Source organism: Poecilia latipinna, unplaced genomic scaffold, assembly GCF_001443285.1.
Source record: "Poecilia latipinna isolate Pla-1442-1.1 unplaced genomic scaffold, P_latipinna-1.0 Scaffold229, whole genome shotgun sequence".
In the NCBI taxonomy this organism is placed as follows: Eukaryota; Metazoa; Chordata; class Actinopteri; order Cyprinodontiformes; family Poeciliidae; genus Poecilia; species Poecilia latipinna.
This window is the reverse complement of record NW_015112845.1, coordinates 124,558-149,167: the sequence shown is the minus strand read 5'-3', so window position 1 is coordinate 149,167 and position 24,610 is coordinate 124,558. Positions and strand designations below refer to the sequence as shown.

Here is a 24,610-nt window from a genome sequence, read left to right as displayed (position 1 = left end):
GGCTTTTGCCAACTTCCCAGTTCGGTACCTTTTGACATCAATGTCATTTGTTTGCTCTGAAACTCTGTAGCTTTAAAGTGCAGTAAAACAACAACGAACCTCATCAGATCCGTTCCTTTCTCCCTTAATGACATTAATACACAGACAGACATCAACAGGTGTTCCTGTAGGTCAGCATCCTTTGTAAAAGTCTTCACATACCCTGAAAGGTTTCAGTTAACTTGCATTTTGCCCTTTCCAGTGACTTTTTCTGATGACTAAAATGCTACATGAATGCTAGCATGCTAACTGTGTTTTGTAAAAGTCCTGACATAAACCAAAGGTTTTCAGATAACTTAAGTTTTGTTCTTTCCAATGATTTTAATCATTTTTACTGAGCAATTTCCTAAAATGCTCAGCTAACGCCAGCATGCTAACTCTGTTTTGTTAAGTATTCAGTTAACTTAAGTTTTGTTTTTCTCAATGATTCTTAAAAAGTAGTTTTCTAAAATGAAGCTAGTTGAATGCGTTGCGCAACAGTTAGGCAATACATAGCTTTGTGCCAGCAGTGTAGCATTTAAGCTAATTTGAGCTTACATGCACATCGTTTCCACAGTGTGTTGAAATTAAAATAAAATATAAATAATTAACAATATAAACTTGTCAATTATTTTTCTCTTCAGGAACATTAGCTGGCATGCCATCAATTATGCTCAAATATTACATTTCTTTGGCTCTGCTATTAGTATTTTTGCAGTAAATTTCACTATTTATTGGGTTTTTATATGTTAAGTCTAAATAAAGTTGCTTGCTGACTTAAAGTCCTCTCTACTGAGGGCTGTACTTTTTAACTTAACCCATTTATTGACCTGAAAACTCCCTCGACCTCGAGTCAAGATGATTTTGTCAAAACGATCATTTTTAGCGTTTTAGCTGAAAACAACAGCTGCAACGCAACTCTTCTGCTGCTCCGGCTCCACATTCCCCTCATTCTGCGTCACACTTCAGCCAAACAAAAAAGAAGAGAGAGAGGCCCGTTCACCTCGGATCCGTTGCATTTGCGAAGACTTAAAAATGTGAAAAGCGGAGTTGCCGTCTCATTCTCGCGCCAGTCCGCTGACGTGATGTCACCCAGATTCACAGCTGCCTGCATAATGATAAAAGCCAGTCGGCCTGCAAGACACTGGAGCACTGTCTCATCATTCATAGCTAATAAATCATCGAGTCCAGGCACAAGACATCTGTTGAAAGCGGATTTCTTATCTGCCTTCCAGCATGATTTAGGGAACATCTGGAGATTCTGAGGCCTTTGGCACCAGGCAGGCTGAAAAACACACAGAGAGGGCCAATTTTTTTTTCTTTTCCTTTTTAGAATTCACAGACACTTAAACCACAGACCAGGTGATCTACTGCAGCATAACATGCACTCTGAATGGATGCGTTGCAGATGAGAGAAACCAGAGGAAGACGTCTCGAGATTGTTTTTCATCAGGATTTGACATATTTGAAAAGCATTTTTCACCAGTAATCACATTTGGATGGATGTATTAGTTTTAAATTGTGTGTTGCCGGGGCCTAGTCCAAGTCTATGTTTCACTTTTCTTTACACAGCATCCAATCTGTCATAAAGCTGGCTGATTTGTTTTTTTATACTTAAATTTAAAAGTCAGTTTTCAGTTCAGAAAACCACAGGTTGTTTCTGAGTGATGGGTTCTTGCTTCCCCAAGTCAACTACATATCAACTTTTTGAATCCTTGGTAAAGATAAGAATAAAGCCTTTAAGTAAATTCCCTTTTATTTGAGTAACATGATCTCCCACTGACAAAACGGGAAAATAAATTAAGTTTGTTTATTCCATGGGGAAATACAATTCCATTCAATTTCTCAATTTTCAATTACATTTTTCTTTTAATAGTTTTTCACAAAACCTCTAGCGCCACATTCATTGGCAAATCTAGCAGCTCTGCACGTATCGACTCAAAATTAAGAAAATAGGGGCCAATTTATTGGCGGAATACAAAGGTAAGTTTTTCTGGCCACCGCTGTGTATAAAAAAAACATTAAAGTTAAGGTTTTCTATTTACCAAGAGTACCAATCTAAATAACATGGATGACTGTGTATATAGCTGACCTTCATAGTTAAGACGTCCAGGATAAAAAATAATCAGTTAGCAGCTACTTATACACACCTCTTCATTCAGTCGACTTATAATTAATTGTCAATTAATGGTTTATTAGATTCAAATTGGTTCTAACCTCCGCTCTAACCTTTTATTGTTGTAGTCTGGCCACCGTCCAGTAGAGAGCGCTGCTGGTCATCCTTATACAGTCGATATACAGGAATAAAGATGGCGGAGAAAGAGAAACAGTCCAAACAGAGTCCGGAGTGGGATGCAAAATACACTTTATGCGGTTCTGTTTTGACATATAAACAGTCAAAAAGTTCCTTAAGTTTTTTTTTAATCCAGCATATTATGTAAATTGTAGCCTTTGTGTTATGGATAGATGGTCAAACCTCTTCATACAAGAGAAAACTCTGGGTTCTTAGAAAATGGAAGCTTATCAATCAAAGGTTAGTCGATCGACATTAACTCATTAATCTACATCACCTTCGAGAGCATCTTTTATCCGCTGTGTTGGATCTTTGGACTTGTGCAGCTTTAATGTGCCGCTAAATGCATCCACACATCCTGTCTGTTGTAAGTTACCGTCAGAGATCAGGTCTGCTGGTTAGACTAAACAACAGCGTTTGAGCGCATTTGCTCTCCCTCATTAATCATCCTGACAGCTTGAAAAACAACATTTCCTCCTTAATGACTGTATTTGAGTAATCATGCCTGCTCATTTCCATGCGAGCTTTCCTCTCCCCGGCCACCGTGGGGCTGCCCCCCCTCCCCCCCACTCTGTCTTTCATTACTCCCTCAGCCCGTCCACGTGCGCGGGCGCGTGTATTTCGGAGAGTTTTTCTGTCTTGGCGCTCGCGGAGGAGGGAAAAAACCCCATAAGGGATGACTGGATGTGGTCTCGCGGGGATCCAGATGCGGAAAACAGAGGATGGTGTCACCCCCCACCCCCACCTCCCCTCTGAATGTGGCTAACCCACCGGCGGCCGCCGCTGGCCTCCAGGCCTCCGTTGGTCACTGCCAAAGCACGTTTCACCGTTAAGCTCCGGCTCTGTGATGCATGAGAGCTGACAACTGCAGCTTCAGAGCGCAACCAGATCAAAACCAGCTGCGCATTAGAAGAGAAACCATAATTACATTTGCCTTTGTGTATGCTGCTGAGATCTCTCTCTCTCTCTCTTTTTTTTTTAACTTTCTTTTAATGCATTGGTAGATTGGTTGTATTTTATTTTTTGAAGGAAGGGAATAAAGATACCTGCTCAAAACTTTTGCTGATTTACCCATGGGCTGGTTTTATTACGTGAACAATAGCAGGATGAGCCGAGTTCAACGGCGGCTTTGTGGGGACGCGTTTTCAACTTTTCTATGTGGGCGGACGTAAGTGAAGGGTTTCTGGCGGTTTAGAAACATCGGCGTAGCGTGGCTTGACATCTGCGTCCGCTTTATTTTTGGACCACTTGAAAAAAGCACTCATAGCCGGGGATGATGGATGAAGTGATAAAGTTGGGGAGAGGACAAAATGAAAGCGGAGGAGTCCGTTTCTGGGAAGCGGGTTTCGCAGGCCGTATAACTCAGAGGCATGTGTCACAGAAAACATCGGGGCAGCTGTTTGTGATCTCGGAGCACGCCTAATGATTTTTGATCATCTCTAAAGAGCGAAAGTGGGAAGAGGGGGGAAAAGTATCGAACCATTACCCTCTGGATGGACTTTTTGTTTTTCCATTTGCACGGGTTCGAGCTAATTGAGAGGTTAAGGGCTAGTCGTGAAATGAAGGAGCAGCTTCGCCAGTCCTGTCATCATTAATCATCTGGGCTGTCAGGCTGTACCGAGAACTCACTCAGACCAAGCAGGCGGGAGGCGGATAATACCACCAGCCTTCAAACCTCCATCTCCTCCCTTATTACACAACTGGTTTTGCCTCTGAGCAAAACATTTTGGGTCAAACAGAGGAAAGTGATGGTGGTACGACATACACAAATATACACAAATGTTTTTTTAAATATTCTTTTTAAAAACAGCTTGGCTGCCCTGCGTCATGACATGTAGTTTGTCGCTGGACACAAATGCAGCAGACGGAGGCACTGAGCAGATTTCGTGGCATTTAATGAACAAATAAAGAACAAAAACTTACAACCGGAAACCATGGAGGAACACAGGGAGCCAGAGTTGAGCGACACAGGAATCCAAAAATGACGACAAGGAATGGATGTGAAGAAACCAGCAAGGAGTGAGAGGAACAGAAGTGTTTAAGTACTGAGAGAGTGAATGTGGAACAATGGACCTGGGCTGATTGGCTAACTGACTGCAGGTGAGTAGAGACAGAGAGGCAACGTGTTAATAGTAAATAGAATCCTATGTTTTAACACTAGATACTGCACTGGTGTTAAACGGTAACATGAGGGCATTAACCGTTTTGGAGTTACCGTTAACACTGGAGCCGTAACACATTAATTAATGTTGAAACATGGTGGTGGCAGAATCAGGCTTTGGCAATGCTTCTCTTCAGCAGGAACAAGCCGAGTACTCAGAGCTGATTGGCGATTAATACATGGATGGATGTAAAATTTGTGAAGTAGCCTTGCAGAAGAATATATACTCCTTGAACTTTTTGGTATTTTGTCACTTTAAAGCTGCAGTGTGTAACTTTTATAATAGAAAATATATATATTTGTAATGTGTTTATTAAAACTGTCACTACATTCACGACAGGCTCTCCCCCTGCTATGGGGAGAAGTACATGGCACATACACAAGTGTGATTGACAGCATTAGATCCACCTCCTGCCTCTGATTGGTTGTTTCTAGTTAGCACTAGGAGAAGGCAGAAGAGCTTGGTTATCTGTTTCATACAAAACTATCACAACACGGTGACCGTTTAAGCAAATATGTAATTTTTTTTTTTAATAAAAGTTACACATTACAGCTTTAAAGCCACAAATACATGTATTTTATTGGGATTTTTTTTAATGACGGAACAACACAATGTTCTATTAAATACAAACCACATGTTTGACATCAATGGAAAGCTTACTTTCAGCATCCGTAAATAACTCAAAATGCCCTCAGGGGAAAATTGTTCCTGGTTTTGCCGTAGCCATTCACATTTGTGAAGTGGAAAAAAAATTGAGTACATGTTTTTTTTTTTGTTTGTTTGTTTTTTCACAAGTAAAAAACTAAAAATAAAACTGTGGTGTGCATTTGTGTTTACCCTTGTTTACACCGATACCCATAAATAAATACAAAATGAATACTTTCCTTAGTTAAAAATAAATGCACAATCTTTCAAATTATTTGAGGATGTAAATTTTATATTTTATAGTTCATGTATGTTATGCATATTAACTTTATACTTTTTAATCCCTCCCATCCACCTGTTAGGAGACAGATGAAATTTTGCCTCTTTGGCTAAATCTGGTATGTTTACATGAAGTATTTATGTTGATTAATATACACTGTTGTCTTTATGAAATAACTAAATTCAAACTTCTTTGTCACTAGTGTCAAAATTACAAAATAAAATGTAAAGATTATTAGGACCCCAACTCCATATTGCTGGAAACACTCGCGCCACTGTTTCCAGCTCTCATCCAGCAGAAACAAACAAAATCTTTGGTTTCTTATAGTTGATTACAAACCTGTGTGTGAAAGAGATGATGTCAAACAACAAGGGGTTGTTGTTTCGGGTTCGACCTACAGTGAGCATGTATCGGCAGTCACCAACAGGTGGCATCACTGTCCAGCTCTACGTTTGTTGCAACAGTAAATACAGAGACACAATGCATCTGAAGAGTTGAAAAGTCAGAGGAAAAAAAACAAACATTTCAACTCTTGTCAAAACTTCAAGTTTGACAGAGACAGAGATGAGGAACGCGGTGTTGGCAGCTGCCGGCTCATCCGTAACACTTATCAAACTAAGTGCAATCAGGTTCAGGATGCAATGTGAAACCTTCGGTATGAGCCCAGAAGTTCTGTTGGCCCTGGGTTGAACCCAGACGACCGACAGCCTCGTCTCAGACCACGGTAACCGAAGCGGGCTCTCTTGTTACGGCGGAGACGGGCTGTCTTTGACCTCCGTGTCTGTCTTGTCAGAGTCGCGAGTGACCAGCGAGGCTCATCTATACTTCACCGAGGGTGTCACGTTGCGAGGAAATTATATCACCGGTGCCAATCACAAGGCCAGACGTGGCAACTTTAGCGTCCGTCTGTCAGGACTTTGCCGTGAACACCTACAGGAGGTGGTTCTGATCCTTATCGGGACCTCGTGGGTCTGCCTGTCACACCTGATCTGAGAGCGTTACATCTGGATGTGTTCGCTTCAAGGTGACACCAAGGTGCACTCACTGCTGTCAGTCAAGTACTCTCAAAAGCCATCCATCATTTGGGATCCTTCATGGTTAAAATAGCAGCTCGAACATCCGGATCTCAGTGACAGCTTGGCTCATAAAGATTTACGTCTTCCCAGGAGTCATCTAGACCGCTTTTCTTTTAAAAGCATTTAAACTGTAGGCATAAATATTTTTCAACAGGTTTATGTACATTTCCTGACGTTACGTGGATTGGCTGGGGTTGCAAATCAAGCTCTGTGTGTGTCTGTGTGCGTGTGTGCGCGTGTGTGTTTCGGTGCTTTCACAGCCGTAATAAATCAGAGGTAATCACCTTGATCTAATGACGGAAGAATGAAAATATTCAAACCGGCAATCTTTTCCTCTAGGCGTCTTTATTTCGCCAGAGCAAGAGGGTCTGGACTGAAGCGGACTTCTACTCAAATCCCCCCAAACTAGACTTTGATCAGTTTTCACGTTTACTTTGGATAAAAAGTGTTTATTTAGACAGGAACTTAAGACTGGAGGGAGTGCGTCACCAATGGTTATCCTACGTCAAACATACTGAAGTCACAATACAGTCAGTCAAATAAACTATCCATAAACTTAACCACTAAAATCTGAAGCAGGTAGGTAATCAGGTAGTCACTGAGTTAAAAAAACAAACAAAGAAACAAACAAACCTTAGATTGTTCCTTGTCAGTACATGTTTCACGCAGGGTGATAATTGGTGGTGCACCCCCTCCAATCTTAATTTCCTGTGTAAACCATGACCGGTTTTTGCATAAGGAACCTGCAAATGAAAATATCCAGGCAATATTAAAGATTCATAAAATTGCATTTACTCAAGGAATTGCACTGTTTCTGAGATCTGAGGTGTTTTAAGAAGGTAGAAACACGTTTTAGTCTTGGCCTCTTTAGGACTAATGTTCAGTTCCAAGTAACCTAGAGCTAAGCTAGTTGAGGATGCCAAAATCTCCTTATAAACTTGCAAGAAATTTAATTAAAAAACCCTGATCTAGCCTGCCAGTTCAACCGATTCAAACCAGAAATGAAAACAGAATACACGTCTTCAGTGTTATTTATTTACCAAAATATGAGCTCCCATTTCACCGCATCACCCTCGAGGCCCCACCACGGGGTGTTTCAATATTACAAAAAAATATCACATCTCAGTTTTATTCATTTTGTTGAGGAAATAATAATAATAAAAAAACAATCAAAAAGCTGAGAACAAGATGTGATTTTAACATTCATTCAATACGAAAGTGTTAAGACACAGTTTTAACACCTTTCCAACATGTCCGCTCACATTACTGTAAAAGGAGAATACATAGAAAGTATTAAAGCCAGGTATCCTGTAGGAAATAAATAAACATCATCAGCGGGAAGAGGCATGAGGAATCAAAGCAAAACATTGGGCCGGTTAAATGTGTGCAACATTTCAGGCTTTCATGCGTCTCCTGCAGGGAGAAGGCAACTGAAGCCAGTGGCCGCAGCCAGCAGCCATCCCTCACACACTAGCTTTTTTCTTTCCTAAATCATCACTGTTTGCTGAAAGCTTTTATGCACAACCATCAATTTCCAGAATAGCACAGAGCGGTAGATCACCTCAGGGCAGTCAAGTCTCTTGCAATGTGCAAAAACAGAAGGTCTGCATGCCCTTTGAATTTGGAAAGAGAAATCTTATTAAAAATCTCGTGGATAAAAGTTCAAACCGACAGCGGAGATGCTTTTAAGAACAGAGAAAAGTGTCTCCAAGTCATTTCTGAATTCAGAAGAAGCAGCAAGTTGTCACAATTCATCTTAAAGTAAAATATTTCTGGGAATGTGGTTATTGACTTTCTGGCAGAGCAAGGTGTTGTTTTCCTGACCAACTAGCTACAAGCTGCAACCAGTTAGCTTAGCTCAGAAAGAGGCAAACAGCTAGCTTGACTATGTAAACAGCTCAGCTCTGCTGAATATGTTCAAATATGTTTTTTTAATCTGGAAAAAAAAATGGGCAAAATAAGCAGAAATGAGCAATTTTACAAGTCAAATTAGAAACATTATCTAAAGTTTCCATCAGTTGGTTCAGAACTCCTTCCCAAAGTTGTTTGAAAACTAAAAATTACTGCTTCAGCTGAATTATTCCTTTTGGACAACATTTCACGTGAGATTCAGAGAGCAGCTGAGGCCAGGACAGCTAGTGTAACAACTTTTCCAGGTGCTGTGCTAAGCTAAGCTAATTGCCCATAGGTTCACATTTAAGAGGTGCATGGGAGCCATTTTAAGCTTCTCACCCAAGCTCTCTGCAAGAAAGCAAAACATGATTAATCCCCAAAATGTCAAACTACTCTGAGAAACACATAAGTACATTGTGTTCTATTGGTATCCAAGAGCTGACGCAGATCCAAGTCTTTGACTGTAGAGAGTGTAGTGGGGATAGTAAGGGCCAGTGGTGGGCAGAGAGTGCAGGGAGATGGAGGAAGGCCCAGAGGGGAGATGGACCTTACTGTAGGGGTGATAGCGAGCTAAGCCCAGACTCGGGGGAGCCCTGAGCGACAGAGAACTTGGGAGGGAGCCCGGGCTGCTCTGGTGTGGGAGGTGCAAGTGGCAGGATGCGGGTCCAGACGAGGAAACGGAGAGCAGCTTACTGTCCATCCCCACAGGCAGAGCTGTGTGGGTGCGAAGGTGAGCCAGAAGTTCATCTGAGGTGGCGAAGCGCTTGTCGCAAGGCCCTCCAGCGGACACCCAGTTGCAGGCGTGGGAAAGGGGGTCGTTCGGTAGCATAAAGCCGTACGTGTAAAGGGGATGAGACAGGGAGGGGGACACGCTGGACGACAAGGAGCTTTGGTGGAGGGAGTGAAGCGGGTGGGAGGGGTACACCATGGGAAAGCTCGACTTTAGGGTGGAGGAAGGGTCGTGGATGCAGGAGTTGCAGTTGCTACTGCCGAGATGAGACACACCAGGGTAGCTTAAACAGTAAGGGTCCCTGCAAAGGCCTTGCATGAAGGACGGCGGGGAGGCGCCTGTCAGAGGGCTGGAGCTCGTGTGTTTTCCTCCCATGCTCAGGCTCGATTTGGACGGGTCCAACCCTGGGAGGAACTGGGATGGGTAGCCCGCGTAACCCCCCATGACAGATCCATGATAGGCCATATTGGAAGAGGGTAAGGGGAAGAGTGGCTGGCTGTTTTTGTAAGGAGAGATGGGCGTGACGTGTTCAGGGCCGAGGCTAGGCTGGGCAGCCTCGGCTCTACCGCCAACGTCCTGGTTGGAACCGCCATCAGAGCTGCTGTTGCTGCAGTTTGTGCTCGCCCGGACGTGGCTGGAGTTCGCGTGGTGCGGGCTGTTTGCGCTCGCCTTGCTCAGGTCAGCGTCTTTTTTTGGATTGCTGTGGTTATTACTAGTGGAAGTGCTGGTGGGGCTGCTCTGCTCGCGTCCGGGTTCAGAGCTAAGAGTTTGGGACTGTGAGGCGGGCTGTCCACCGGGAGACTGGCTCTGTTTGTGATGCTGATGCTGCTGAGCCTGTCCTGGGGGGGTGCTGGTGCCTCTGGAGCTAGGCGAAGAAGCGTGGGATGGGTAGGACTGCTGGGAGCTGGTTGAATTCCCATTAGTGGTTGAGCTGCTGCTGCTCGGCACCCTGAATCCAACTTTGTCACCGCTGGAGCTGCTGGTAACACCATCCCTGCGACAGTCTACGTTGCTTTTGTTGTAGGGTTTAAAGCTAGATTTGTCCTCCAGAGAAGGGCGGTGCTCCCCCAGCTTCAGGCTGGAGGACGACGACCGACTGCTGGATTCTTTATCCCCCGGGCTGCAGGAGGAGCCGAGCTTAGAGGAAGAAGGAGGGTCCGGTTTACCAATCTGAGAGCAGGTCTGAGCCAGCAGGGCCAGTGGACTCTTCTTGGCATCCAGCTACAAAAAAAGCATGAGATTTGGGTTATTATGAGTAGGAGAACTTTAGTTTCATATAAAATACTGTGGTTTAAATCCCTTAACCCTCCAGCAGCTCAGGAGGAGCGCAGCAGATGTCACGGGTAGCCGGCAAGGAAAAGGGGAGAGTTGTCCTGTCAGACCGTCAGTTTCCAAAACCACACAAAAAAAAAGAACCTCATAAAAGCGCACACGGAGTCAGTGCGACCCTGTAGGACTGTGTAAAGGGTTTAAAGCCGTCTCTTAAGACCAATGGAGGGTTAAAAACAGAAAATGTTTTTAACCCTCCAGAGTTTCTCTGTGCTTACAAATATGGCTGTAGCACATAATGACATACTGGTCTTTAAAGAAATTTCCAAATAATAGAGAAACGACAGATGTAGTTTCCTAGATGTCGAAGGATATTTTAAAACTCTGAACAACACATTTCTATGCATTAGACATTTGCTCTTCAGCTTTTAATTCAAACATCACCTGGCATTTGCAGACTTCTCTGCTGACGGAGTAAAGCTGCATTCTGGTCCAAACTGGGCCTTGAGATTTTAGAGCCCCTCTTTTTTTTCCCCTTGTTTTGATGAATGAAATTATTGCAAATGCAGAATTTGTATAATTTCCCAAAATATGTACAAGTCAACATCACTAGGAAGTGCTTTAATATGTGGAATGTTTATGCAGATAAGACGACGTCACAACAACAATCATCGTTTGGAACATGCTCAATGAATTCTTTGTTTCTTTTCTTTCTTTCACTTTCAGGCCTGGCACAGCTACTGAAAATACTTTATTAGACATTTTTAGACTTGATGCCACGTTTCTGACAAACTCTTTTTGAAACAGATGCAAAGATGTGGAAACACTAAAAAAGGAAAAACAGAACTTTGAAGTTGATTAATCTAAAGTAATTTATGTGTGTTTGTATGGGGCACCAAAACCAGTTGTTGCCCAGGGCCCACATTATCTTCAATCAAGCCCTGGCTGTGATGTTTATTTTGTTTCAACACTGACCCAGACCTCCTCCCCCAAGCAGCATTTTATTGAAACTACACACACACACACACACACACACACACACACACACACACACACATAAAACTTGACCAGCCATCTACTTTGCAGCTGCAAAGTAAAATAATAAGAAGACGCAGATATAGAGTCGTCTAATGTGGCTTAAAGGTGGATGGTGTTGATGGAAAGATCAGTCTATAGTTTGACTACTTGGGCGACAATTGGACAGGGGCGTTAGGCTTAGAAAAAAAAAGAAGTTAAATTTACATGTCTTTTTTTCTGGACTGAGTAAAGACAAAGGTTAGCCTCCAGTGTTTTGGAGGTAAAAGTGAATTTGCATCAGCTGCAAATCGGCAGACAGCCGATTAATCTTGTGAGTTTCATTTGCTTTTTCAAGGTACATAAACTTTTGGTTATCTTAAAAACCACGGAACCTTTTTTCATTTTTATATTTTTACTGCAGTCACAATAGAAGTATGCATTCTGGATAAAAAACAAAACAAAACAACAAAAAAGGACCATTTCTCAATTTTCCTTCTCCTAAATCAATTCCCTCATCGCCGCCGTGAAACCACACAAAGGCTTGCAGTTCAAAGCGACCATCTGTAAATCATAAAAAAGTCAATAAATACCTCGATGCTCACTGGCGCGGACGTTAGAGGCTGTAGATATTCCGGATGGAGCAAGTGTCCGGTGTGCGCCGTCAACATCTTGATCAGCCGGATGGGAAGCCGCTTCGCTTGCCGTAGAGGGTCCAGAGGGGTCAGCAGTGAGACCGCGGCGCCGGGGCGAGACCTCTTAGACTCGGTGGTGTCGCTGAGTTCAATCCGCTCACTAACTCGATCCGCAGCTGGTCCCGAAGGCTGATATTTCATTGGAGATAAAGCCGGTGCTTTCGGGAGGTGATGCGCGATATAGTTTCCCCCCTCGACACCACACCTCACGAGATGTTTTGTATAAATGAAATCCAAGCAGAAACGCAGCGGGAGGAGTCCCTCAAATGTCCCGGAGGACAGAGAAAAAGACGCCCCGGTCCCGGTGCGCTACTTAGTAGGAAGCATCTTCATGTATCCAACTTGAAATATAGATCCGTGAGGAAAAATGAAACAAACACAAGTTAAAAAATAAATAAAAATAAAACATGCAGCACAGTTGTTGTTGTTGTTGTTGTTTTTTCTATGGAAGCGTTAAAAGATCGTAGAATCCAAGGCTGGAGAAGACCTGGTCCAGTGCGTGCGCTCCGGCCGGACTTCTGCGGCTCTCTGCTCAAGACGGGCGCACTTGGAGGCGCAGCAGCCGCGGTCTGCCCGCATCAGGAATGAGCTGGGCGGGGAGAGCGTGCGTAAGAGGCGGAGCCTAATCCACGCGCAAGGTGACAATTCTCACTCCTTTGATTTATGTCTGTCTTTTTTTTTTATCATGATCGCCTGTGACAGAAGGAAATAAAAACAAAGTTAGAAAGAATGTGTTTTTATCAACACATTTTTCAATGTCACACACACACACACACACACACACACACTATATATATATATAAATTTTACACCCTCAGAAACAGATTTAAAAACTGCCTAAACAACATTGTTAAAATATCACTGAGATAAACTCAATAAAAAAAAAAAAACAGAGCTCAGGTTTTACTCTGCTTTAACCATCACAGTAAACATTGTGTCAAGTTTCTACTGTAATATTGTTTATCTTATTTCTTCTACTAGTATAAACTGAAAATTTTGTTTGTGCAATTAGAAAATTTAACAACTTCCAGTTTGCTCAACAGGCCACCCTATGTACTGTTTCTATATGCATACAGCATTTGCACAAACAAGCCGTCACTCAACTAGAACTTGTTTGACAACATGGCTAAGAGATCTTGATGGATGGACTGACGGTCTCATAAGCCGCTGTGTTTGGATTCCTACATCAGTATGTGACGCTAATGCAAAAATTACAAACTGTAAGCCCAGGTATGTGTTAAGAATGACCAATACATCAAAAACATGAAATACACTTTAAAAACGCGAAGGACAACAGAACATGAAAATTATGTTTTTTTCGAAGACACGATTTCAATATCTGCGACAGACTGGCGACCTGTCCAGGGTGACCCCGCCTCTCGCCCAGAACGTTAGCTGGAGATAGGCACCAGAAACCCTCCTGACCCCATTAAGGGACAAGAGTGTAAAGAAAATGAATAAATGAATGAATGAATGAATGAATGGATGGATGGATGGATGGATGGATGATTTCAATATTTTAACCCAATGATTATAATAACAGGCAACAGTTTTTCTGAGCCTTGTTTTGTTAGGAAACTATTTATTCCCAAAGCCTTTTATGGTAGCAGTAGGCTAATTTCATTACTAATATTCAGGTATGAGTTAATGATAACACCTGACTCCTGTCTTTCTGAATCACGGTGGCAGAAAAAGAAACTTGTACATCATCAGCATACATATTGCCTGAGAAGTTGGAGCACTGTATAATCTGAGCGAGTGGCATAATATCAATGTTGAATAAAAGTGGCCCGAGAACGGAGCCTTGAGGTACCTCGCAAGTGAACACAACACTGGGATCCAGTAAAACCAAGACACAAGTTTCTGATGTAACATTGGGACATATGTCATTCAAAACCTTCACCAATGCAGTGTTGGTGCTCTGGGATGGGCAAACACTTTTTTGGAAAGCATTAAAAAGATATGCTGCCTTTTCTGTACACTTGCTCTTTGAAATTCAAGATTAGGCTTCTTCAAAGAGTTTTGAACAATCCAGTTTTAACGGCTCATGAGAAATGACTGCTGCGAAGGGAAAACACTCATCAGTTATGCTGAAAAAAGTATCTTACTACACCAAAGACTGCAGAACATCTTATTTTTGGGATTCACGGCAACTATATTTGTACATCATCATGGCTGAGTGTCCATCAAACCTCCCGTTGTGAAACCAAAAGTACCGCCAACGTCTTTCACGATCAAACCTTTTACGAGTCAGAGAGGACTTTCACCGACGCAATTTTCAAACCTCTTATGAAAGAGAAATTCTTCTTTGTGAGCCCAAACTGTGCAGAGGACACAGCGAGCTGTGGAAAACAAGTCACATGAGTCATCTTGCAGTGTTTTCAGTGAGCGGATCGGGGCCTCGATGGGCAAACACTAATAAAGTTTACAAGGCCAGATGCTCGTATTTTATCACAAACGGTCGCAATAGCTGGTGTTACAACTCACAAGGTGAGGTGTAGCCTCTGTTGTGTTTTTCTTCCCATCTGATTAAATTCTAGAACTTTTTCACCTCATCTATGGGGGTAAGTGTAAAATTGTGCAAAGGTGTTGCTAGGGAAAAAAAGCTACAACCAAACAGGGAAAGGAGAAGTATAGCGGCTAGGGAAAAAAAAGTCAACAAGACGTTATATTTAAAGTTTGCCAGAAGCCATAGGTAGAGGTCCACAACCGCAGGGTTGACCAGCCGTTAAATTATTTTCTCGTTGCCACGCACCTGATTTGGATAAAAAGGCCATTAGCAGTCTTCTGCAGAACTTGACACCATGCGTAGGACATAATGCAATCATTTCTAATTGGCTGTGTTCATGCAGGGACGCGTTTACAACACACAGGTGGCTGGGATGGTTGAGATCAAAAATAGATTTCAATTCATTTGTCAGGATGACGCAGTCAAAACTTCAGGGCTAAATTAAATAAAAAATCTATGGCAAGACTTGAAAGTCTATGTCCATACATAATTTACAGGAGTTACAGTTTTGACTTACTGCGTATTAAACACATAAACGCCCGAAACCTGAACGTATTTATATGAATATTCTGATTTATAGTAATTTTTTAATTAGACAAACATGTTTTGACTTGAATCTGATAGAGAATTTGGAGAGGAAACTAAAGATTTAGGGGTGATGGTAAAGAGACCTGAAGCCCTAAACTTGGAGATAATCCAACAGAAATACCAGGAAACATGTGAAACACTTATCACGGCTTAACTTCTGCGAACAAAGATTCCTGACACGCCAGAAAACACAAATAAAACCAGATATGTTTGTATTTTAACTGAGACTCCTTATTGTTTTTGGAGAAATGCCTGTGTAATAATATGTCCTAGCAGGAATGAACCTCTCGGTTCAATAAAAATGTATTTTAAATTAAAATTTTGCACAAATAATTTTGGGATTAACTACATTCCCAAAACATTTTCATTGTCTTATTTATGAAAATAAAATGTAAAAAGCAGGGACCATTTGCTAATTTATGTTTGTGTCTTGGAGTTAAATCCAAATAAAATACGTTGAGATTTATGGCTGTAGCTTAACAAAAGGCTTAAAAAAGCTTAAGGAATATGAAAACGTTTGCAAGTCACTGTAAACCATTTGAAGTTCTATTTTCTACAAGCTAATATTGTACTATTTTATTTTAGGTCTCTCTCTTCGAAATTGATTTAAACCGCAAAGAGTAAAAAAAATAATAATAATAATTTGAGCAACCAGAACAAGTCACAGACAACTCAAATTTTTAAGATTAATTTATGGCTTTTGTACGAGTAAAGAAAAATGTGATAAAGACAGATCACCTCTATATTAGTGGTTACATAAATCTGGAATGTTAATAACTTTATTGCATTACCGGCTGCTGACTGACTTCGCAATGAGCTAATTTTGCTAACCTAATTATACAATGAATTGGTTAAAGTACTTAAAAATTACGCCTGACAAGAACTATTAGCAGCAGCCCAAAATAGCCGCAGTCTGGGGGGCTTTGATTCTCTCAGCCCTTCTGCAGCATCAATTGAGTGCGAAATCAGTCCTAATCCCTCATAACCTGTGGGCAAACGGCTGCATAATGCGAGTTAGCTGGCAAGACGTTGGTGCGCGGTTTTCCCTAATCTTCAAAAGCAATGACTTGTAAGCATAAAGCGAGGGGGAGATAAATAAATACTTGTATAAAAGCAGGATCCCTTTTTGAGATGATTCTTGTTATTAAGAGAACTGCCTTCCCCAGCTCACTGCCAGTCTTGTTAATGAGCTGAAATAAGCATTAGGTTGGTGGAAAACCCCCCTGAAAACAACAACATTAGGTTAGTGTAACTGGTGCCTTGACCTCTAGTCCCAAACAGCAGAGCGGCTACTTACAGCCATCCATCAATGTCGTCCGTGTGATAAGAGGCAGGCAGAGGGAGCTGCATCTAATCAGGAAACAAGGTCACAGTCTGCAGCGCCGAGGAGACGGCGGAGACAACGGCGGCTGTCAAGAAGACAGGACTGCGATATGAGGAGTGGACAGGAAGTCCATAAACAATAACAAACAGGAAAAATGTGGACATGTATTTACCAGGTCTGCAAGAGCCAAATAATCTATCCAAACCAACCCGACACCGTCAGGAAACAGAAGTTTTCCACTGCGATTCTGTTACGAACGTGCGCAAATCTTTGTCTCCGTTTTGCTCATGTCGACAAAACACGATTTTGCGATTGCAGTGTTTTCATTGGATAAGAAATAAAATCACCATCACACATTAATAAGCTTGTTCAAGTGAGAAGTCTTTAAAAATAACGACAGAGACACTTAAATTAGATATATACGTAACTCAGGCACAGCGTTAACCCTCATCTATGAGCCATTAGAGGAGACAGACGGTCCTTTATATTTGTGAGCTGCTAAGTATGAGGTGTTTTGGGGAAACTGTAGTCTGTGATTTTACAAAAGAGCTACATTAGAAAGACACACAACTTTTTATGAACTGTGTGATGCTGTGAAAACTCTGATAGTGCCAGCTGCACACTGTGCAAACCCTCCAAAACAAATCATCATCCTCCTACCACTTCCTGTCGTCTTCTTTGTCGTTTTCGGCAGTAGCAGCATCTGGCTGTTGATCACGTGACTCCTGCGATGCAACAAAAGCGTTTCCATTTCAGTTTTGTGAAATACATTTATTTCAATAAGGATAAAAAAAAAAAACCCAATTTCTTCCAAGAGTAAAAAACTTCTCAGAAATTGCAGAGTTTTTTCAAAATTGCCATGGGTTAGAAAATTTTAACGTGGGTTATGCAGCAATAATAATGTAAAGCAAGTCTAACTCTGGATGCCTCAAGAATTAAATTAAGATTCGGAGCAGCCAAGTCAAAGTTCAGACATTAAACACGACTCATTTTCAGCTATAGCTATACTAATTGTCAGTTGTTGCTGCTGAGTGGTCACGACCACCTGTGTTTATGTTTTCAAATGGAAAAGGTGGGTTTGAATGTTTTTTTTACTGAATAGATGAAATCATTCTTTTAAAACTCCCCAATGTGTTTTATCAAAATCTAGGAGGTAGAAGACTTATTTTATTTTATTGTTTTTGCATCAAATTTGTAATTTGGGAACTCCTGGAAACGGCACACAGAGCGCAGGTGTGGATTCCCTCAGAATGAAGGATTGCAGCCGGAGAAAGGTCTATAGGAGGAGAAAGGAAAAGAGGGGGAGTACAGGGAAAGCCAGGGAAGGTCAAACACAAAAAAAGAGGTCACGATAAACAATGGAGCTCTTGTCTTTAACTTTTCACGACTTGCCTTGAAGTTAGTCATTAACAAGCACCCGCAAAGTGGCTGTGAGTGATCACTGCTTCCTGTTGTTGCTCAATTTGAGACAAGTTTCCTTTCATTCCCTTATTGACACATGACGAAACAATAAAACGAAATTTAAGACGTCGTTCCGAACCACTCCCGCTGTGACAATATGTCACTGTTTGCTCTCAACAGATGGACATTGTGTTCCTTTTTTCTTGTCGTTTTTTCCTTTTGGCTTTTGAAATGCAGTTAAAATTAAACGACTCAACTCAAGCTAAGTAGATTTTTTTACTGCTTGTTCTGTTTTGGTTTAATTAAAACTGAAGCAAAAACCATTGAAGTATTTCTAAACCATGTCTTATTGCTCCGTAGTAAAAGTTAGCAAGAAGCTACGTGATGTACACTAGAATATTTCCTTTAAATTTATCTTGGCGAAGCTTGACGTCAGTAGATATTCTTTTTAAAACACTTAACACAAAATAAATAACTTTTATGTACGTTTTTTGTTTTTTACTGAAGCTATCTTGAAGTTAGCCTAGCAGCGGAAAATTATGTTTCTGGCTGAATTTTTCAAATTTTCTGTAAACTCAAGCTCTGGGTTTTTCTGGTAGACATTTTCTAGGGCTGGCAAAATTTGATGAACATATTATCATCATAGTTTTGCCCAGATAAAAACCGATCCCTTGTCCTACGCTTCGCTTCGTGCAGAAGGTCTCTGGGCTCTTGAGAAACTATTTTCTGTAGGCGTGGTCTCTGCTGAAGTTTTACATTTTACCCCATCGCTAACGTTTTGCCCATGATGAACGTAAGGCACCATTTCAGTAATTTTTATTTTTCATTTGTTGAAAAATGTTAAATTCATGTGTTATTCTCTTCTGTTTGACAATTAAACACCACTTTGTCTTGCACTATAATTGAAAAACCTAAGTTAACATGCATGAGATTGTTGGTGTAATGAAGCAAAAATATAAAAACCTTCAAAGTTCAAATTATTAATTTGCACATCATCAATAAAGAGAAGTCACAAATATAATCTGAACAGAAAATAGACAGTTATGATTTACAATACAGTAAATCCACCCATTAAAAAAATCCTAATATTAATAAATAAAGAAATTTATCCATGCCGTGAATTTCAATCACACTATCTTGCAAATATGTCATTGAAATTGCAAAAGACAGTATATTTAAATACCACCATGCTCTTCCTCGTCCTTGGGATTTGTTTAATGATCATGTCGGCTCACTTGTCCTCTGTAAAAGGCATTTTGCCCACACACACACACACACACACACACTGCAGAGGTAGTTTGCATGTGTGGGTGGAACGATCCAGAGCGATCAGGCTGCCGTCCTGTAATCACAATGAACTGCGTGGCTCAGGGAAATTTCATCTGACATGGAATATGCTTTTTGACACTCTTTAGGATTTTTTTCTTTCTTTTTTTCCTTTTTCTCAGAGGATCTTACATCAACAAGCCACAGGTGTCGGCTGATGGCCAGTAAAAATGCTGCGTCAGCAAAGATTTTCTGTCCTAATTGAAAATTAAATCAAAACTTTTTTGTCACTGAAATGTCTGGACCACCCCTAATGCACCATGATTCATGCAGCTCCTCGTAAAAGTATTCACAGCACAAATGTTAATGCGCTGCACTTGGATGTGATAGACCTACGCAATGGAAAATGCAAATAAGATAAAAACCTGACAAGTGGGCAGGGCATTTGTATTCAGTCCCCACAATCCAATGCTTTGTAGACCCACCTTTTGTCCAACAGATTCTCATTTGGATCTGGACTTTGTCTAGGCCATTATGTAAAACGAATTGATCTTAAGCCGTCCATTATAGTTGTGGCTGTGTATATTTCGTGTCATTGTGCCCCAGTCTCAGATAGTTTGCAGCCTCTAAAAAGTTACATAATATTCACAATATTGCACAATAAAATAACAACTAAAACCTGAAGAAAATAGAGGTTTCTGGTTCTAACTGGATTTTTATTTTTTTAAACTTTTTTTTTCATGTTTAAGGGGTTTGAACACTTTTGTAGGTTCTGTATCTCTATCTGTCTGAACCAGCTTAGCCATCGCCTTCCTGTGCAATTCTCATCTCTTTTCACTGCTCCATATCAGATTTCTTTCATTGACCTGAATTGCTTAGGTAGAATTTCTACTGGGCCAATCAGCAAAAGGAAGAAGGAATCGTGAGTGACGATTTTCTGCACCGTTTCTGAATTGTAGTCTGTAGTTTTGGCAATGGCAGCAGAGGAAGTGAGCAAAGCCTTTCAGTCCCTGTTAGCCACGCCTCAAAATACTGAACTAACATTAGCAGCCATCTTGTTCGGCTCAGCACTTCTCTTTTCGCAGAGGAGGATGGTTGTTTGTGGCGCAGACAAGATCCAGTAAGCTTCATAGTCTGGCAGATTATTTTCGTCATGAGCAAACGTTAGCGAATGGGTAACATTTAAAACTTCAACAGAGTCCACTCCTCCTGGAAGCAATCATTTCTCAATAGCCGAGAAGCCAGACTTTCTGTACAAAGTAAAGCATAAAATGAAGGTCTGGTTTCTCTTGTGTTCATCAGATTTTGTCAGCCTTAGAAAATATCTACCACCAGTTTTTCCTCTAAGTTTACTAAAAACTCAGCTAGTCTGAAATGTCTATCCTCGTTATTTATGTAGGTGTTCTGGTTTATAAATAATTTATTATTATTAGAAAGCTGTTCTGATTAAGGAGAGTTTCTGTTTGTGCTGTTCTGATGTTTGGGTGACCAAACTGATTACAAACACTTGTCCCTTGATGTTCTTTCCATCCTAAATATTAAAACGACAAACTATATCTGTGACTAAGTACAACCACCCGTAAAGCTAACAAAAGAGCTGGTTGTGCGACATGGCTTCCAGGAAGGACAGCAACGTATTTTAAATGAACTCTTTTTTTATAGCATTCACAGCTTTGGCTGTTTAGCCAAAAGCTAATTTGATTAAAATCTGATGCTATATTAGCCCCCCCCTAAAAAAAAATGCGTCTTGTTTTTGAGTTTTGCTTGTGACTTTACAAAACCGTCTTTGGGGTTGGAACTCAAAGTGTTCATTTTTGCCACATGTGAACCATGAAACCAGCTGGATTAGATTGTCTTCATCGGAACCAACTTCGCATTGAAATATTTGACATTTGTTCTTTTAAAGCGGCTGTTTGACATGCACTCCTAAGGCGATGTTGGCGATCTAGGGGACCTTTACTTGATGTTTTCAGGGAAATTGATTGTGACTGCGGAGCCCTGGAGGCACTAAACAAACCTTCCCATTGCTCCCTTATGCCATGTAATCATTTACCATCGATCTCCCTTTGTGTTTGCAGCAGTTCTAAAATGGATGTCAAGCTTCTCACATTTCTCAGGGTATTAATCTTGCAATCTTATTCATTTGCACTAAACTGTTTCTACATGGATTAGAATGATCCAAGTAACATTGTGACCGATTGTTCCTGGACATCTCTGAGCAGAAACTGCAATTAAGAATAAAGTCAGCCACTAACATTCACTTACATTTATTAAATGAATTCTTTCTTCGTGGTGGGGAGTGGATATTGATCAAACTGCTCTTTGCAGTGATGTTTTATAGTTCCATTAACTTTTAATTTCTAAGCAGAAGGGAGCAAATTTAAAAAGCAGCTTGGAAATTACAGATAGCACTTCTGCACGTTTCCTTACTAAAAGAAACAGTGCATTCGCTGACATCGTGGTGAATTACAACCACGATGTAATTCACCAGTTAGGTTTTTAAAAAGCATTTATTACATCTTACACAAAAGGCACAACTACTGCTCTTGATTCTTTGTAAAACTAGCTGCTGCCAATAGTCGCTCAGGTTTTGAACAGGATTTACGTCTGGGGACTGACGTCCGTGGAAGGAAGTTGATTTTGTGTCTGATGAACCGTTTCTGGGTTGATTTGCTCGTACGTTTGGGATCCAATGTCCGCTCGCATCTGTAGCACTACTGATTATCTGGAAAGTAGCTTTGATCATCAATAGCACGTTTTCCACCGCTACCTCGTGTCTTATAAATGCTGTTAGCAGTGCCACCTGGCATTTATTTACTACCACAACACATTTAATACACACTTTCCAGGGCGGGGAAGGAAAGGGCACACCATGAAACCGCTGGCTGCCTTCGTAGTGTGGGTTTTTTTTTCACAGCTACAGCTTGAACATGATGTAATGTACACCCATTTCAAATAAATGGCCATATCCTGTCTTCGGTTATACACAATACACTAAAACAAGAGACAAAAAAAAACAAGATTTCAAAAGGGCATGTTTTTGTCCAGAGGAAAAAGGGCTGGTGCTTTAGCGTAGCCTTAGCATCTGTCTGTGCACATCCATGACCAGGGTGTTTTAGATTAACTGTGTTAAGATTAAGACGCTTGTGTTCGATTCCTCACACCCCTATTTTTTACCGACATACAGGATCCAACTCAATGGTCAGACCACTGGACTCGAGTTCGAGTATTCATGTAAGAGTATGTGCTGGAAATCCTGCCAGCAAAAACACAAGCAAACACTACAGGAATGAGCTCAGACAAGATCACCGTTTCATTCGTTCATGTTGCCTGTACTTCTGAGCTTGTACTATAGATAAGTATACTGCTGTTTCTTTTTTGTAAGTCAAAATTTCATCTACTTTTTCCCCAAAGCAGATGGGTTTCAATTCTCACCTCCTGTTGCACTCGTTACATTCCCGTCAAATTGTTCAGTAGTTCTTATCAAGATAGACAATCAGCGACGCAGTTGCAGGGAATTGCTAGCAGCCTGTGAGGCCCCAGCAACTTTAGCAAGTTATAATTGCTGCATGCATCATCCGACCCGATTTTCCGTCGGATCGGCACCAGTTTGTCTTGGCCTTAAAGGACTAAAGGAGCATGTGTAACTTCAGATTGCTGGCTGCATGGCCTGGATACAAAATAACTGGCTGAACAAAAACAGATCCCAGCACTCAGAGTATGTCAAACCTGTGTGAAGCAAACCGATTGGCCGAGGATCAGGATCCCTGTGACATCATAAAACTATGCCGTCGTTTTCCGGTGCTAGTTAAATGGAAAAGTCACTATTCCATGTCTTTATAGACCTTGCTTGTGCAGAAGCAGAAAGAGGCAATCCTCAAACACAGCCAATAGCATTAACTGTCCAAGATGATGTAATATCAACTTCTCTCAGCATTTTATCACGTCACCCCCCCTCACAGAGAACCCCTGTCCCGAGCCGTCGTCTCCACTCAGAGGCAGCAGCAATGAGCAAATACCTGGTGAAACCATGAATGTGCTGAGCTCATCATACCAACGACTTCTCAGTGCAACCCTCCCAGAACAATTAAATGGCTTAATTTATCAACACTATTGTGATGATGTGCTGAAAGGGAAGTAGAAGCTTCTTAAAGAGACGGAGGCCAATTTCAAGGCGTCAAATTGCAAAGTCAAATTTCTATTATGTTATGCTGGACATCATTTTTATAACTGAATGTAACAGTTACTTGATTGCGCCATAAAATGATACTGCAAATTGATAATGTTTCAACTTTAAGAGTCTGTCTGGAATCAAGCAGATGAGTCCAACTCCTGAAAAGTCATCATCATCATCATCATCATCCCCTCTGCACCAAACTAATGTGACTGTGGAATATTGAGAAGCAATGGAACTTAATATCTGCAGTTTTTTGCTGAGCTGGCGTCCTCTCACTGCATGACAGTGGGATTAACCGAGTCTCTGGTGGCGATCAGTTCTTCCATTTGTTTTTTGAAGAAGCATTCTGCATCCCCAGGTGTTGGATTTTATATGGCTGTGGCCACGGAAGTGATCAGATTTGGCCCTTACTTTATTTAGGGAAGGAATTTTCAGGGGTAACAACAAATGTGGTCAACGTGGTCAGAAGTATTTAGAATAAAGTAGTAACTTTTCTTTCTTAAACTGTTAAAATATTACATGTACTGTAACATTATATCTGCTGAGTGCTGCCTTCGTGGTTTTCTCTCAGTCTTTTAGTAAAGAATACAGATTCTTGTGTAAAAAGGAGAAGGAAGGAGACGCAGGAGTCAATTGCTCTGAACCTGGATCCCCATTAATCCTGAATCTGTCTATAAAATCAAAGAAAAGCGTTTAGCTGTAACAGAGCCCTGGACCCGTGTCACACATCGATCCGCTCCGTTCGATGAGTTACTTTGATAGAAAACCCTGCAGCTTGTTTTCAATGGGGAGGGGAAGGAAGACGACGAAGGAACTGGGGACAGAAGGGAGGAAAAAGCCACTCTTTGTCCCCCCCCCCTCGAAAAAAAAACTTTGATGACTTTATTTAGCCTAACCCGCAGCACAAACATCATTCGTAAATGTCAGAAACAAATCCATGCTCCATTTAGAAACCCAAACGCGAGCCGGGCCAAACACAGGGTCGCATAATCACTGGTCAGCAGCGGCGACAAGCTCAGCCCCAAAAAACATGCCGCTACAGACGAGAGATGCATTACAGCGCTCGTCCCACATCTGTCATCGCTCAGCAAACGCCGCCGCGCCGCCCACTGCGCTGCCCCCCCTCAAGACATGGCAGCCACGCAGACAGGGCCTGTCATAACACTTGACTTGTGGTTTAACACACTGTGGCAACACTGGGAGCTGGTAAATGAGATTGCTTTCTTTATTTGTATTTCTGTCTTTGGGAATAAATCACAACCAGCGGCGT

At 41.4% G+C, this 24,610-nt stretch overlaps 2 protein-coding genes across 2 annotated transcripts in view; both read right to left on the bottom strand.

Annotated features, from left to right (window-relative positions):
* LOC106947208 (GRAM domain-containing protein 3-like) overlaps nucleotides 1–24,610 on the bottom strand; it is a 116,623-nt gene that overhangs the window by 22,204 nt on the left and 69,809 nt on the right. The window lies entirely within an intron of this gene.
* LOC106947207 (zinc finger protein 703-like) lies at nucleotides 7,488–16,609 on the bottom strand. The gene is made up of 3 exons (XM_015032038.1): nucleotides 16,470–16,609; nucleotides 11,974–12,768; nucleotides 7,488–10,318 (listed from the first exon to the last, which is right to left on the bottom strand). Exons 2-3 carry the CDS (start codon nucleotides 12,214–12,216, stop codon nucleotides 8,789–8,791), a joined length of 1,773 nt encoding a protein of 590 aa, XP_014887524.1. The 5' UTR covers nucleotides 12,217–12,768; nucleotides 16,470–16,609; the 3' UTR covers nucleotides 7,488–8,788.

Bases quoted from the DNA above. Each gene is read 5' to 3' on its own strand.
- LOC106947207 (XM_015032038.1), bottom strand. From the start codon at position 12,216: ATGAAATATCAGCCTTCGGGACCAGCTGCGGATCGAGTTAGTGAGCGG. The intron at 10,319-11,973 runs GTATTTATTGAC...CTTTTTTTGTAG, and splicing joins CCGCGCCAGTGAGCATCGAG to CTGGATGCCAAGAAGAGTCC.